This window comes from Lampetra planeri, chromosome 73 (assembly GCF_965212315.1).
Source record: "Lampetra planeri chromosome 73, kcLamPlan1.2.h2, whole genome shotgun sequence".
Lineage (NCBI taxonomy): Eukaryota > Metazoa > Chordata > Hyperoartia > Petromyzontiformes > Petromyzontidae > Lampetra > Lampetra planeri.
Genome location: NC_136178.1, coordinates 1445213 through 1462528, shown reverse-complemented (window position 1 = coordinate 1462528; position 17316 = coordinate 1445213). Strand labels below are relative to the sequence as shown.

General features: G+C 45.3%; 1 protein-coding gene across 1 annotated transcript; it reads left to right on the top strand.

Moving 5' to 3' along the window:
- Positions 1-6171: 6171 nt before the first annotated feature.
- On the top strand, positions 6172-16085 carry LOC144737717 (uncharacterized). Its single transcript, XM_078620566.1, has 2 exons — positions 6172-6569; positions 13697-16085. The coding sequence occupies exons 1-2, from the start codon at positions 6196-6198 to the stop codon at positions 14625-14627; spliced, it is 1305 nt and encodes a 434-aa protein (XP_078476692.1). The 5' UTR covers positions 6172-6195; the 3' UTR covers positions 14628-16085.
- Positions 16086-17316: the final 1231 nt, after the last annotated feature.

Sequence of the window (17316 nt, the reverse complement as noted above, 5' to 3'; positions counted from 1 at the left end):
CTAAAAAAATTGCACACGAACGACGCATCCGCGCAAGCTCCCGATGCTCTGTTTTGAAATTTCAAAATGAAACAACTTTGAATTGTATATTGTTTTTAATTAGATAATTGTATTTCTTCATTAAAAGCTTAGTAATTGAAAACGATATTTCGTGTGAATTTTCTCTCGTCGTTAAGTAGATGGCCTTGCTGGGGGTTCGGTTCGATGCGGACTTTCACCTGGTTGGGATCGCGGGGTGGAGATGAGGCGACACAGAGCTGGCCGTGCCAGAAGACCGCCGTCTGCAGATCGATTCCACCGTGATCGAACGTCTGTCCCTGCGCCTCCGTCGTTCATGCAGGGGGCGCGTAGGTTTACAGCGCCCCCTGCATGAAAGCAATGGAGAGTGCAGCGTTCGTCAGATAAATTAAGTCGTGCGCTTATATATTTACGTATAAATTGTACACCAAAACCGGTCCACAGTTGACTTGCCCTGAATGCTGCAGTAATTATTATATTTTGTGTAAAACATTCCTTTGTTTCGCGGAGAGACTGATAAATGAAAGACGTCTTGTCTGCTGATCTTGTTCATATCTGTGTACATCGATATCCCACATTGCTTACACTACACACCACACACAATGAAATAAATAGAAACTAGAACGACTTCCGGGGATGGGCAAAGATCGAGGAATCTCTTACAATGGATCGAATTCAGTGTGTTCGATTCAACATCTATCCGTCTGTCTCTCTGTTTGCCTCTGTGTGTCTCTGCCTGTGTCTACGTCGCCGCTGTCTATCTGTCTCTGTGTTCCTCTTGTCCGTGTCTGTCCGCCTGTTTTGTCTGTCTGTGTGTGTCTGTCTATCAGCGTCTGTCCCACCGGAGTCAACGACTGTCAGTAGCAGCAGGCGCCCGTTCAACTCCCACGACTAAACGCCAATCAAACTTGCTCCCAACACACAAAGACAAAGATCCCCCGTATAGCCTTAACAGACTGTAGGGGCAAGTGCTGTTAGCGAGCACCTAAGACAAAGATCCCCCGTATAGCCTGCACAGAATGTTGGGGCAATTGCTATTAGTGAGCACCTATTAAGGGTGGGACGGCACACGAGGGGGTGGGTGGCCAGCACCACGCCCGGCCGCCTTTGTCTCCCCAGTGGCGATGTTGACACACTGCTCCGGGTTCTCGTTTGAGGCCGAGTCGACGTAGGGGAGGCTCAGGATCGGCTCAGAAAGTCGTCACTGGCGGTGTTGGCCACGAGCGGGAATGGAACTCGGCTGGTCGGTGCGGAGCGCAGCGCTCACCACGACACTGCCGCTCCCCTTCTTATTGGTTCTGTCGGTAGTCACGTAGAATGGAAATAATAAAAAATAAAACATAATAAAAAAATTCTCACGACTTTTCGGCCACAACGCAAGCAGCCGTCCTCAGGTAGAGAACAGGTCTGTCGAGAAGACAGAGTCTGAATGACAAACCCCATTCATTCAGACTGTCTTTTCGACAGACCTGTTCTCCACCTGAGGACGGCTGCTTGCGTTGTGGCCGAAACGTCGTGAGAATTATTTTATTGTTTTATTTTTATTATTTCCCTTCTACGTGACTTTACCGAAATAACCAAGAAGATGAATCCCTGCAGTCACGAAAGCTTTAAATCGAAACTGCCGCCCCCCTCCTGTAAACAAACTTGAACTCCGACCCGCTCTCTGACGTCATCGCGCAGCGTGACCTCATCGGCGTCAAACGCCTGGGGGCGGTGTGCCTCGCTAGTGACGTCATGTCACCCACCCCCGGTGAGTGGCGGCTCATTAACATAATGTGTTCGTGAAAGTCGTCGCGAGTTTATTGCGACGGGTTCAGCATCCGTTCCCCATCCCTCCACGTGTGAGCCGGGCTCATTTACATAATTTATTTAAGTTACAGAGCCGCTCGATGTGCGAGGGGACTGTCTTGTACCCCGGAAGTGACGTCACGGCTTGCTGCGCGTGGCGTCGCGAGGTAGCTGGAAGTTGCCGCTCCGCGTGTGAACTGAAATCCGAGGTGAGAAATTTTCATCGTAGTGGTGGTTGTTGTGGTGGTTGTGGTTGTTGTGGTGGTGGTTGTTGTGGTGGTGGTTGTTGTGGTGGTGGTTGTTGTGGTGGTGGTTGTTGTGGTTGTGGTTGTTGTGGTGGTGGTGGTGGTGATGATGATGGTGGTGGTGGTGATGATGGTGGTTGTGGTGGTGTTGTGGTGGTGGTTGTTGTGGTTGTGGTCGTAGTTGTGGTTGTTGTGGTGGTTGTGGTGGTGGTTGTGGTGGTGGTTGTGGTGGTGGTGGTTGTTGTGGTGGTGGTGATGATGGTGGTGGTGGTGATGATGGTGGTGGTGGTGGTGGTGATGATGGTGGTGGTGGTGGTGATGATGGTGGTGGTGCTGATGATGGTGGTGTTGTGGTGGTTGATGTGGTTGCGGTGGATGTGGTGGTAGTTGTGGTTGTTGTTGTGTACCGAGGTAGAGCCCCGCTTTCTCTCTTGTAGGGATGTCAATTGAGTAGCAGCGAGCATGGAAGCGATGTCCAGGTTGGAACTTTACAACGCGGGGCCTTGCCTCCTGCCCTCGCCTGATGGTGTTTGCTTCAATTCTCTCGCTTAGTTTAGCAATCTGTGGAAGAACGTAATCAGCCAGGCGATGCGTTATTTGTGTGTTGACCGACTCTGTGTTGTATTGCATTATATTTCCAAATTTTAATAAGTTTGTTTGATTAAGTGTGCTCTCTGTGTCCTCTACTGCAGTCACCAAACCTCCAAATCTCTCATTGACACAAGGCCCTAATTATATGTTATAATAATTATAATGTTATAATAATTATAATATGTTATAATAAATATGTTATAATAATTATAATATGTTATACTAAGTATAATATATAGTCTTGGTTCTTTAGGTAAAGTCACGTTTTATTTGATTATTTCCCTTCTACGTGACTTTACCGATAGAACCAAGAATATGAATCCCTGAAGTCACGAAAGCTTTAAATCAAGATATAATTACATGTTATAATAATTATAATATGTTATAATAATTATAATAATCAAATATGCTAAAAATGTCCCCCCCAATATATTGCTATAAAAACATTTTTAAAAAGAATAATTGCGATGCTATGTTAATAAAAACATTTTGCTAAACCTTGGCCACGAAATCTGGACTTGTCTTCATATAACAATGCATAGATTTCTGTTTATATGATTGCGTTGTACTTTATGAATCCCTAATCTCTGCCATTACACACTATGAAACAAGAAAAGGTAAAAAAGAAAAAACAGAGCATTGTAATACAATACACAATTAGACATTATTGTAAAGAATAAAGACAAATTGTATCCCATGTGTTAGTGAACTTAAAAAAATATTTAAGTCATTAAATAGCAGGAAAATAGTTTTCAAATTTAGATATTTTTCTGGGGGGGGGGGACCCCAGACCCCCTGGAAGATTTGGTCCCCCCCAATGTTGACTCCATGGCTACAGCCTTGCATTGACATGCTAATTTCTCTACCCCCCCCCCTTCTCTCTCTATTTAAGGCCTCGACACAGAGGTGTTGTTTCTCTATGTGCCTATGTGTGTGTGTTTCTCTTTGTGTCTCTTTGTGTCATCTCTCTCTGCTTATGTGTCTGTCTATGTGTCTCCGTGTCTGTGTTTTGTCTCTCTCTCAAATTGAGAAATCTTTGGAAGAACGTAATTAACCAGGTGGGGTGTTGACTGTTATGTTACCCGACTCTCTGTGGTATTGCATTACATTTCTAAGTTTACTGGGTTTGTTTTCTCTTTAATTTGTACCTGATGACGATTGCTTGTGTTGCAATCGAAACATCACATGCTATTATTTAATGTATTTATTTATTCTACGTGACTTTCCCGAAAGAACCAAAGAGTATATTGCTTAAGTTTTAATTTCTCTTCACCTGGCTCGTTACTTTGTAACTTTGTTTTTATTTTTAATATTCACAGTTTTTTTCATTTTTTACCATGCCACGCCCGCTTGAGCTGCTGTACCGCTCTTGTTTTCAGAAGCGACCTGCCCACAACAACAACAACAAGGTGAGGCTTGTCAACAGCGTGGCGGTGCTCACTCTAGACGCGTGGTGGTGTTCACTCTAGACACGTGGCGGTGTTCACTCTAGAGGCGTGGCAGTGTTCACTCTAGACGCGTGGCGGTGTTCACTCTAGACGCGTGGCGGTGTTCACTCTCTACATGTGGAGGGGAAACCCGGGGATCGGGAAGGAAATCAACGCCACCACGGGGAGAGAGAGAGAGACACGCAGTCTCGGCTGTGTTGATTGATCCTCAATGAATTACTTGGTGGAGTGAGGAAGCATTAATACTGAGCAGGTGAAGGTGGCCAGGTGTGGGTCTCGACATACCACCACCTGTGAACCATGCCAGTGTGTGACAGTGGTGGAGCCATTGAGGGTACGGTGGCACGTGTCCCCCCAAAGATCTGATCGAAATCCATAATTTAGATCGGATCATTGGGGTTTATTAGTAACTAGCTTCACTACCCGGCTTCGCCCGGGACTTGGATTCTTGTCTTGGATAAATTTCAAATTTCATATTCCCTTATCTTTCACTGAAACACCCTGAAAAAAACTGATGCTTGCAAGAAAGAAAAAAGCCGAAACACATCAATTTACCTAAATCGGATGTTTTCACTCAAGGATATTCAACCTTAATCCACTTCTACGGAAGGTCGATTTTGGCAACTCGGGAAGAGAATGACGTGGCGAGCTGAAAATAGTCGCGTTCGCTTAGAAATTCCAGACGGCATAAGCTGTGAAAATTTCATGACGCCAGAGCTCAGCGTTGGAGAGTTTTTGCTGCTTCACACAAACAAACATATGTAATTTCTGCTTTATATTTGAGATAGCAGTTGTACCCGTTCTTCGCACGGATATGTGTTGAAACTCCGAGAAGCCAATGGCTTCATCGGCCTGGAGGGAAGCGCCACCTAAAATCTCCCGGCACACTGAACAGCTGTAGAAGTACGGCGCACGAAGAGCCATATGGTAGGGGTAAGCATTGCAGACCGCTTAACTCAGTTGTGATGCGGGTTGACACCACATACTTCAAGGTCATTCCCCCCCCCAAAAAAATACAAAAGTCTATTTTATACTTTTTATATTGTGTACAGTATGGAACCTATCCACGTGCCAAATTTCAAGTGTGTAGCATGTTGGGAAGTATGCTAAACATTTAGAACAGACACATGTATCCACACATTTCCTTTTTATATATATAAGATAAATGGGCATTTTGCAAGCCCCACCGCCACCGTGTGGCATATTATTACGTGCCAGGGACTTTATGAGAGGACAACAGTCCAAGTCCATAATTGGCAATAAGTAACGGCAAAGCAGTTGCAAGCGACTCACAGAATTGTGCGCAGTTGCGTCTACAGGACACGACTTCCCTGAAGGCATCACGTTCAGCGAGCGCAATGCCGATCACACGCTTCAAATAAAAAGCAAGGGACAAGTCCTTGCTTACTAACAACTCCTTACTTACTAACAACTATCATTTTTCATTACTGGAGGGGTTGCCCCCCTCCCTACCTGAAAATCCTGGCTCAGCCTCTGAGTGTGTGACAGTGTCAAGTTTGTGTTTGCAGTAAAGTCTATTAACTCTATTGAGCACAGACGTTATATCAAAACAATTGTTTATTTTTGTTTTCCTCTGGAACTCTTTGTAAGAATGGAGTCAGGAAGTTATCACAGCACACGTGCAGCAGCTAAAGTCGGAACTGTTCATCACAGCAATCAAGGACATCTGTGCCTGGCTTTACACCTCTTAGTTGCGATTGAACATTCATTTATGCATTTGTGCATAACACAAATATTATTATTTTCAACACCCTTTGATATGTCAGCTGAATTTAGCTTTCATCAACATTTATTTTGAAGCCAGACAGCCAATATTGTGTGCTTGGAGTTTTGGGTGAACATTCATTTTGAAGATACGAGGGCTTCCAGGCATGTTTATGACCATTTGCTCTCTCATTGTGTGCCATAAGAGCCCGTGTGATGAATTTGGGACACTTTTTCACGCTATCATAAATATATGAATAAGTATAGACGTGTAAGTCACGTGGTACTGTGTATATGCATTGATACTCATGTGTAGATGGTGTGGATATCACTTTTTCTCTTTCTGCAGCTGTCGCTTCCTCTGCAGAATTGGTCTGATGGAGCAAAGGCACTCGGCACGTTTCGGTGCAAAAAGGCAACAATGCGACCGGTGTGCATACAGCACGGATCGTACTGGACATTTTACACGACACCAGAGAACACACACGGGAGAGAAACCCTTCAGGTGCACTCCGTGTGGGAAGGCGTTTTCACAGTCAACTCATCTTCATGTACACCAGAGGACACACACGGGAGAGAAACCATTCAAGTGCAGTGTGTGTGGGAAGGCGTTTTCACAGTCATCTACTCTTGTAACACACCAGAGAACACACACGGGAGAGAAACCCTTCAAGTGCAGTGTGTGTGGGAAGACATTTGCACATTCATCTAATCTTGTAACACACCAGAGAACACACACGGGAGAGAAGGCGTTTACACTTTCACCAAATCTTCAAAGACACCAGAGATCACGCAAGCATCAGAAGATCCACAAGGAGTGGAGTCTGAAATCAGCTTGTGAAAGTCAAAGTGTGGCAATGAACTTATCCCTCATCAAACAAGAGCCGGAAGAAAATCCCAGCTTGGACACTTTTAAAGGTATCGAGGTGAAATATGAAGAGGTGAAGGTGAAATGTGAAGAAGTGATGGTGAAGAGCGAAGAAGTGAAGGTAAAATGTGAAGATGAAGATTCAACTCCAAAATCGGACCTTCACATCGATGGAGGCAACGTGAAGCAGGAGGAGAATTCTGACTGTGAGGCAGAGCGAGGCAACTCCCAGCAGTTTGTGGAAGTGGAGGTGTGGGTGGACTTCCTCCGAAACAATACAAAGTCAAATGGAGACCCGGGAGATGTGTAAGCCTGAGACGATGTCGCTCCAATCGATGCACCTTTGTCACAGGCCTTTAATGACAAGAATGTGAAGCTGACCACTCAATTCCTAGGTTCAATCTGCAGGGTAATAGCGGCCAGTCTTTGTGGACCTGTGGGTTGGGTAGATCTCTAACCAGGAGCGAGAGCCAATGAGCTCCCAAGCATTCACTATTATCATAATTGCATTTATATATTGCTTGCTTAATCGCCTCTGGCAACTCGGAGTTTTGTATCGTATCTCTTTTCAAACACTCGAAGAGCATCCCCAAGTAGCAGCTGCCCCTGTTTGGCACAAGGTGGTGGCCCTGCACCGGCCTGCATGTGGACAAGAGCCTGTCAGTAGGGGGCGATGGTTGATGTGGCATCTCAGTTGTGGAGTTTGTAGGTAATGCTTAGAATTTGATATATTTTGACCCCGACGCCAGCATGCAATGGCCTACTCGTTTTGAATGGTGCATTAGTATGTTGTACATACACTTGACCAGATTTTGCATATTTTTTTAAATTAGCTGCTTGTTAATGCGATGTAACCTAGTGCAGTAATTCAATTTTGTTAACATGCCTGTCAATAATTTAGACTGAATACTTGTCTGATTGTGTGCGTACATGTAACATTTTGTCTATAAGGGTCAAACATTGATTAAGTGATGTTAGGACAAAGTGTGTGTTTTGCAAGTAACCTGTACAGATAACTCAGGTGAGACTCATTATTCTTGTGATACAGGTCAAAGGGTATTTTTGTGTTTTCAGGAAGCGTCTGCCTCTGGAGCAACTCATTGTCTTTGAAATAGCGAGCACACTCGGACCATTCATCAGTTACAAGGCATACCACTCAAAAGTTACAGGAATAGGAGATACATTCTCTACAACACGAATTATAATTTTGTATTACGTGTTGACGTAGATTTTGTCGAATTAGGACGAGAAATGGTCCTTGCTGATTAACGTCTGGATGTTGACAACCATGGGTTGAAGCAAGCCTGACCGCCTGTGGTGCCCCTCACAACCATTTATGGCCTTGGGCCAGGAAAGTCACAAAAAAATTGCACACGAACGACGCATTCACACAAACTCCTGATGCTCCGTTTTGAAGTTTTAAAATGAAACAACTTTTAATTGTATTTTGTGTTGAATTTTATGATTGTATTTCTTCATTAAAAGCTTTTATCATTTTACATCTGGACCACTTAATTGAAAACATTTCGTGTGAATTTTCTCTCGTCGTTAAGTAGATTGCCTTGCTAGGGATTCGGTTCGATGCGGACTTTCACCTTGTTGGGATCGCGGGATCGAGATGAGGCGACACAGAGCTGGCCGTGCGAGAAGACTGCCGTCTGCAGATCGATTCCAACGTGATCGAACGTCTGTCCCTGCGCCTCCATCGTTCATGCAGGGGGCAAGTAGGTTTGCAGCGCCCCCTACATGAAAACGATGGAAAGTGCAGCTTTCATCACAGATAGATGAAGTTGTGCGCTTATATGAAAGAGTATCGCCAGTGGGTTTTCAAAGTACCTTCGTCTTACAGAACTCAATTTCGCGTTAGCCCACCGTATTGAAACAATGCTCAGCTGAGCGGGGCGAGCCACGGTAGGGGGGGGGGTCACCTCATCTTTGTCACGTGCCGTAGCTCACGTGACTTCTGCCGCGACAATGTCTGGATGTTTTCGCCTGAGGACGACCGCTCGTGTAGCGATCGAAACGTCGTGATTTATTTATTATTTTATTTTTTCTACCTTTGTGACTTTACTGAAAGAACCAAGAAGTATGAAAGACGTCTTGTCTGCTGATCTTGTTCATATCCGTGTACATCGATATCCCACATTGCTCACACGTTCACACCACACACAATGAAATAAATAGAAACTAGAACGACTTCTGGGGATGGGCAAAGATCGAGGAATCCCTTTCAATGGAGCGAGTTCAGTGTGTTCGAGTCAACATCTCTCTGTTCGCATCTGTGTCTCTCTCTCTGCCTGTGTTTCTCTATGTCGTCTGTGTTCCTCTTGGCTGTGTCTGTCCGCCTGTCTTGTCTGTCTGTGTGTGTCTGTCTATCAGCGTCTGTCCCACCGGAGTCAACGACTGTCAGTAGCAGCAGGCGCCCGTTCAACTCCCACGACTACACGCCACTCAAACTTGCTCCCAACAGACAAAGACAAAGATCCCCCGTATAGCCTTAACAGACTGTAGGGGCAAGTGCTGTTAGCGAGCACCTAAGACAAAGATCCCCTGTATAGCCTGCACAGAATGTTGGGGCAAGTGCTGTTAGTGAGCACCTATTAAGGGTGGGACGGCACACGAGGGGGTGGGTGGCCAGCACCACGCCCGGCCGCCTTTGTCTCCCCAGTGGCGATGTTGACACCGCTCCAGGTTCTCAATTGAGGCCGAGTCGACGTAGGGGAGGCTCAGGACCGGCTCAGAAAGTCGTCACTGGCGGTGTTGGCCACGAGCGGGAATGGAACTCGGCTGGTCGGTGCGGAGCGCAGCGCTCACCACGACACTGCCGCTTCCCTTCTTCTTGGTTCTGTCGGTAGTCACGTAGAATGGAAATAATAAAAATAAAACATAATAAAATAATTCTCACGACGTTTCGGCCACAACGCAAGCAGCCGTCCTCAGGTGGAGAACAGGTCTGTCAAGAAGACAGAGTCTGAATGACACACCCCATTCATTCAGACTATCTTCACGACAGACCTGTTCTCCACCTGAGGACGGCTGCTTGCGTTGTGGCCGAAACGTCGTGAGAATTATTTTATTGTTTTATTTGTATTATTTCCCTTCTACGTGACTTTACCGAAAGAACCAAGAAGATGAATCCCTGCAGTCACGAAAGCTTTAAATCGAAACTGCTGCTCCCCTCCTGTAAACAAACTTGAACTCCGACCCCGCTCTCTGACGTCTCCGCCCAGCGTGACCTCATTGGCGTGCCTCGCTAGTGACGTCATGTCACCCACCCCCGGTGAGTGGCGGCTCATTAACATAAGGTTTTCGTGAAAGTCGTTGCGAGTTTATTGCGACGTGTTCAGCATCCGTGCCCCATCCCTCCACGTGTGAGCCGGGCTCATTTACATAATTTATTTAAGTTACAGAGCCGCTCATTGCGGAAAGTAGTGCCTTGTACCCCGGAAGTGACGTCACGGCTTCCTGTGCGTGGCGTCGCGAGGTAGCTGGAAGTTGCCGCTCCGCGTGTGAATCCGAGGTGAGAAATTTTTATCGTGGTGGTGGTTGTAGTGGTTGTAGTGGTTGTGATGGTGGTGGTTGTTGTGGTGGTGGTTGTGGTGGTGGTTGTGATGGTGGTGGTTGTTGTGGTGGTTGTTGTGGTGGTGGTGGTTGTGGTTTTGGTGGTGGTGGTGGTTTTGGTGGTGGTGATGGTGGTGGTTGTGGTGGTTGTGGTGGTGGTGGTTGTGAAGGTTGTGGTGGTTGTGGTGGTGGTGGTTGTGGTGGTGGTTTTGGTGGTGTTGGTGGTGGTTGTGAAGGTTGATGTGGTGGTGGTTGTGGTGTTGGTTGTGGTCGTGGTGGTCGTGGTGGTGGATGTGGTTGTGGTCGTGGTGGTGGTTGTGGTGGTAGTTGTGGTTGTTGTTGTGTACCGAGTTAGAGCCTCGCTCTTTCTCTCGTTGGGATGTCAATTGAGTAGCAGCGAGCATGGAAGCGATGTCCAGGTTGGAACTTTACAACGCGGGGCCTTTGCCTCTTGCCCTCGCCTGATAGCGTTTGCTTCAATTCTCTCGCTTAGTTTATCAATCTGTGGAAGAACGTAATCAGCCAGGCGATGTGTTAATTGTGTGTTGACCGACTCTGTGTTGTATTGCATTACATTTCCAAATTTTACGAAGTTTGTTTCATTAAGTGTGCTCTCTCTCTCTCTGTGTCCTCTATTGCAGTCACCAAACCTCCAAATCTCTCATTGACACAAGGCCCTAATTATAATATGTTATAATAATTATAATGTTATAATAATCATAATATGTTATATTAAATATGTTATAATAATTATAATATGTTATACTAATTATAATATATATTCTTGGTTATTTAGGTAAAGTCACGTTTTATTTTATTATTTCCCTTCTACGTGACTTTACCGAAAGAACCAAGAATATGAATCCCTGCAGTCACGAAAGCTTTAAATTAAGATATGCAGTCAACAATGCTTGACTCAGGGAGGAGGACACCCCTGCCATACATAGTCCCATGGGATGTTGGCTATCAACAACAAGGCAACTCCTATGACTAATTGGGAATGGGACGCAAGCGTAGGATTGATCACCCTGTCGCTGGCCGCCTTTGGGGAGGTTGTATAGTATGAAAGGCTGAAACACCCTAGGATCCAAAGGTTCACTACTGACGATGCGCTCCCCAAATTTCACCAGGCTCACTGTTCATGAACTCTTGGAAGTGCTTGCACAAAGGATAGTAACATCTCATCCTGTGTTCTTTGGAATCATATAATAATTATACTATGTTATAATAATTATAATAAGCAAATATGCTAAAAATGTCCCCCCCCCAATATATTGATATAAAAACATTTTAAAAATAATAATTGCGATGCTATGTTAATAAAAACAACAATTTGCTAAACCTTGGCCACGAAATCTGGACTTGTCTTCATATAACAATACATAGATTTCTGTTTATATGATTGCGTTGCACTTTACGAATCCCTAATCTCTGCCATTACATACTATGAAACAAGAAAAGGTAAAAAAGAAAAAACAGAGCAATGTATTACAATACACTATTAGACATTGTATCAAATAAAAAAAAATCGATCCCATGTGTTAGTGAATTTTTAAAAAGATTTTAGGGAGGAAATGGCAGGAAATGAGTTTTCAAATTTAGATATTTTTCTGGGGGGGGGACCCCAGACCCCCTGGAATATTTGGTCTCCCCCAATGTTGACTCCATGGCTACGGCCTTGCATTGACATGCTAATTTCTCTACACCCCCCCCCCCTCTCTATTTAAGGCCTCGACACAGAAGTGTTGTTTCTCTATGTGCCTATGTGTGTGTATCTCTCTCTGTGTGTCTCTCTGTCATCTCTCTCTGTGTGTCTATGTGTGTGTGTCTCTCTCTGTGTCTTTGTGTCATCTCTCTCTGCTTATGTGTCTGTCTATGTGTCTCCGTGTCTGTGTTTTGTTTCTTTCTCAAATTGAGCAATCTTTGGAAGAACGTTATCAACCAGGTGGGGTGTTGTCTGTTATGTTACCCGACTCTGTTGTATTGCATTACATTTCTAAGTTTACTGGGTTTGTTTTCTCTTTAATTTGTATCTGATGATGATTGCTTGTGTTGCAATCGAAACATCGTATGCTATAATTTAATTTATTTATTTTTTCTACGTGACTTTACCGAAAAAAACAAAGAGTGTCTTGCTTAAGTTTAAATTTCTCTGCACCTGGCTCGCTACTTTGTAACTTTGTTATATTTTAAATATTCACAGTTTTTTACAATTTTTTACCAGGCCACGCCTGCTTGAGCTGCTATACCGCTCTTGTTTCCAGAAGCGACCTGCCCACAGCAACAATAACAAGGTGGGGCTTGTCAATAGCGTGGCGGTATTCACTCTAGACGCGTGGTGGTGTTCACTCTAGACGCGTGGCGGTGTTCACTCTAGACGCGTGGCGGTGTTCACTCTAGACGCGTGGCGGTGTTCACTCTAGACGCGTGGCGGTGTTCACTCTAGACGCGTGGCGGTTTTCACTGTAGACGCGTGGCGGTAGTCACACTAGATGCGTGGCGGTGGTCACTCTAGACACCTGGTGGTGTTCACTCTCTGCATGTAGAGTTGGGACAACCGGGGGATCCGGCTGGAAATCAACGTGACCACAGGGAGAGAAAGACACGCAAACTCCAAATATACAGCCAGCATCAGGGTTGGGATCGAACCCACGACTTCCTGTATGCCAGGAGAGGTAGTTAACATCTCACCACGAGGAGAGAGAGAGAGACACGCAGCCTCGGCGATGTTGATTGATCCTCAATTAATTTCTTGGTGGAGTAAGGAAGCATTAATACAGCACCACCTGTTAACCATGCCAGTGTGTGACAGTGTAAAGTTTGTGTTTGCAGTAAAGTGTATTAACTCTATTGAACAGTGAGGTTATATCACAGCTGTATTTTTTTTTTCCTCTGGAACTCTTTGTAAGAATGGAAACGGTCAAGAAGTTAACACAGCACACACATGCAGCTGAAGTCAGATCTGTTCATCCCAGCATTCAAGGACATTGTGAGCCTGGCTGGCTTCACACCTCTAAGTTGCGATTGAACATTAATGTTATGCATTTTTGCATAACACAAATAGTATTATTTTCAACACCCTTTGCTCTGTCAGCTGAATTTAGCTTTCATAAATATTCCTTTTGTAGCCAGACAGCTGAAATTGTGTGGTTGGAGTTTTGGGTTCACATTCATTTTGAAGATACGAGGGCTTCCAGGCATGTTTGTGACCTTTTGCCCTCTCATTGTGTGCCATAACAGGCCGTGTGATGAATTTACGACACTTTTTCACTATATCATGAATATCTATGAATAAGTATAGACGTGTGAGTCACGTGTTACTGTGTATATGTATTGATACTGATGTGTAGATGGTGTGGATATAACTTTTTCTCTTTCTGCAGCTGTCGCTTCCTCTGCAGAATTGGTCTGATGGAGCAAAGACACTCGGCGCAGCTCGGTGCAAAAAGGCATCAATGCGGCCAGTGTGCATTCAGCACGGATTGTCCTGCAAATTTGACACGGCACCAGAGAACTCACACAGGAGAGAAACCTTTCATGTGCAGTGTGTGTGGAAAGGCGTTTGCACAGTCATCTACTCTTGTAAAACACCAGAGAACACACACGGGAGAGAAACCCTTCAAGTGCAGTGTGTGTGGGAAGGCGTTTGCACAGTCATCTACTCTTGTAAAACACCAGAGAACACACACGGGAGAGAAACCCTTCAAGTGCAGTGTGTGTGGGAAGGCGTTTTCACAGTCAACTCATCTTGTAGCACACCAGAGAACACACACGGGAGAGAAACCCTTCAAGTGCGGTGTGTGTGGGAAGACGTTTGCACATTCATCTAATCTTGTAACACACCAGAGAACACACACAGGAGAGAAACCCCTCAAGTGCAGTGTGTGTGGGAAGGCGTTTGCACAGCCATCTACTCTTGTAACACACCAGAGAACGCACACGGGAGAGAAGGCGTTTACACTTTCACCAAATATTCAAAGACACCAGAGATCACGCAAGCATCAGAAGATCCACAAGGAGTGGAGTCTGAAATCAGCTTGTGAAAGTCGAAGTGCCGCAATGAACCTATCCCTCATCAAACAAGAGCCGGAAGAAAATCCCAGCTTGGACACTTTTAAAGGTATCGAAGTGAAATATGAAGCGGTGAAGGTGAAATGTGAAGAAGTGATGGTGAAGAGCCAAGAAGTAAAGGTAAAATGTGAAGATGAAGATTCAACTCCAAAATCGGACTTTCACATCGATGGAGACAACGTGAAGCATGAGGAGAATTCTGACTGTGAGGCAGAGCGAGGCAACTCCCAGCAGTTTGTGGAAGTGGAGGTGTGGGTGGACTTCCTCCGAGACAATACAAAGTCAAATGGAGACCCGGGAGATGTGTAAGCTTGAGACGATGTCGCTCCAATAGATGCTCCTTTGTCACAGGCCTTTAAAGACAAGAATGTGAAGTTGAACACTCGGTTCCTAGGTGCAACCTGCAGGATAAGACCGGCCAGTCTTTGTGGACCTGTGGGTTGCGTAGATCTGTAACCAGGAGCGAGAGCCAATAAGCTCCCAAGCATTCACTATGTTATCATAATTGCATTTGTTGTGCTGGCTTAATTGCCTCGGCAATTCGGAGTTTTGTATCGTATCTCGTCTCAAACACTCGAAGAGCATCCCCAAGTAGCAGCTGCCCCTGTGTGGCACAAGGTGGTGGCCCTGCACCGGCCTGCGTGTGGACAAGAGCCTGTCAGTAGGGGCCGATGGTTGATGTGGCATCTCAGTTGTGGAGTTTGTAGGTAAATTTTTGGAATTTGCTCAATTTTGACCCAGACACGAGCATTCGTTTTGAATGGCGCAATTGTATTTGTTATAATGATTGTCAATAATTTAGACTGAATACTTGTCTGATGGTGTGCGTACATGTAACATTTTGTCTATAAGGGTCAAACATTGAATAAGTCATGTTAGGACAAAGAGTGTGTTTTGGAATAACCTATAAAGATAACGCAGGTGAGACTCCTTGTTCTTATGATACAGGTCAATGGGTACTTTTGTGTTTTCAGGAAACGTCTGCCTCTGGAGCAACTCATTGTCTTTGAAATAGGGAGCGCACTCGGATCATTCATCAGTTACAAGGCATACCACTCAAAAGTTACACGTAGAGGAGATACATTCTCTACAACACGAATTATAATTTAGTCTTACCTGTTGACGTAGATTTTATCTAATGAGGACTAGAAATGCTCCTTGCTGATTAATATCTGGATGTTCGTAACTATCGGTTGAAACAAGCCCGGCTGCTGTTAAGACGCTGTGCACCAATACGGGTCCACAGGTGGCTTGCACTGAATCAATGATGCACTCCCAGAAGGCTGTGCTAGTTATAGTTTGTGTAAAACATTCCTTTGTTTCGTGGAAAGATCGATAAATGAAAGATGTGTCTGCTGATCTGCTTCATAGCAAGGAGGTAATTTTAAGAGTACATTTGAAATGCATTTTGGTACAGATTTGTATTCGTTCACACGGCAGAGAACATCTAGTAGATACATTCTCCACAACAACACTCATTCGAAATTTGCATGACGTCTTATATGTTGGCGAACTAGGACAAGAAATGGTCATTGCCGATTCACGTCTGGATGTTCACAACCATGGGTTGAAGCAAGCCTGACCGCCTGCAGCCCCCTCACAACCATTTACGGCTTTGGGCCAGGAAAGTCACGAAAAAAATTGTGCCCGAACGACGCATCCACGCAGCACCCGATGCTCCGTTTTGAAGTTTAAAAATGAAACCACTTTGAATTGTATTATGTTTTGAATTTGATAATTGTATTTCTTAATTAAAAGCTTGTTATTTTACATCTGGAAGACTTCATTGAAAACGACATTTAGTGTGAATTTTCTCTCGTCGTGAAGTAGATGGCCTTACTGGGATTCGGTTCTATGCGGACTTTCACCTGGTTGGGATCGCGGGATCGAGATGAGGCGACACAGAGCTGGCCGTGCGAGAAGACCGCCGTCTGCAGATCGATTCCAACGTGATCGAACGTCTGTCCCTGCGCCTCCGTCGTTCATGCACGGGGCGCGTAGGTTTGCAGCGCCCCCTGCATGAAAGCGATGGAAAGTGCAGCGTTCGTCACAGATAAATGAAGTCGTGTGCTTATATATTTACGTATAAAATTGTACACCAAAACCGGTCCACAGTTGACTTGCACTGAATGCTGCAGTAATTATATTTTGTGTAAAACATTCATTTGTTTCGCGGAGAGACTGATAAATGAAAGACGTATTGTCTGCTGATCTTGTTCATATCTGTGTACATCGATATCCCACATTGCTTACACGACACACCACACGGAAATAAATAGAAACTATAACGACTCCCGGGGATGGGCAAAGATCGAGGAATCTCTTTCAATGGATCGAGTTCAGTGTGTTCGATTCAACATCTCTCCGTCTGTCTCTCTGTTTGCCTCTGTGTGTCTCTGCCTGTGTCTATGTCGCCTCTGTCTATCTGTCTCTGTGTTCCTCTTGTCTGTCTGTCCGCCTGTCTTGTCTGTCTGTGTGTGTCTGTCTATCAGCGTCTGTCCCACCGGAGTCAACGACTGTCAGTAGCAGCAGGCGCCCGTTCAACTCCCACGACTACACTCCACTCAAACTTGCTCCCAACACACCCCCGTATAGCCTTAACAGACTGTAGGGGCAAGTGCTGTTAGCGAGCACCTAAGACAAAGATCCCCCGTATAGCCTTCACAAAATGTTGGGGCAAGTGCTGTTAGTGAGCACCTATTAAGGGTGGGACGGCACACGAGGGGGTGGGTGGCCAGCACCACGCCCGGCCGCCTTTGTCTCCCCAGTGGCGATGTTGACACACCGCTCCGGGTTCTCGTTTGAGGCCGAGTCGACGTAGGGGAGGCTCAGGACCGGCTCAGAAAGTCGTCACTGGCGGTGTTGGCCACGAGCGGGAATGGAACTCGGCTGGTCGGTGCGGAGCGCAGCGCTCACAACGACACTGCCGCTCCCCTTATTCTTGGTTCTTTCGGTAGTCACGTAGAATGGAAATAATAAAAATAAAACAATAAAATAA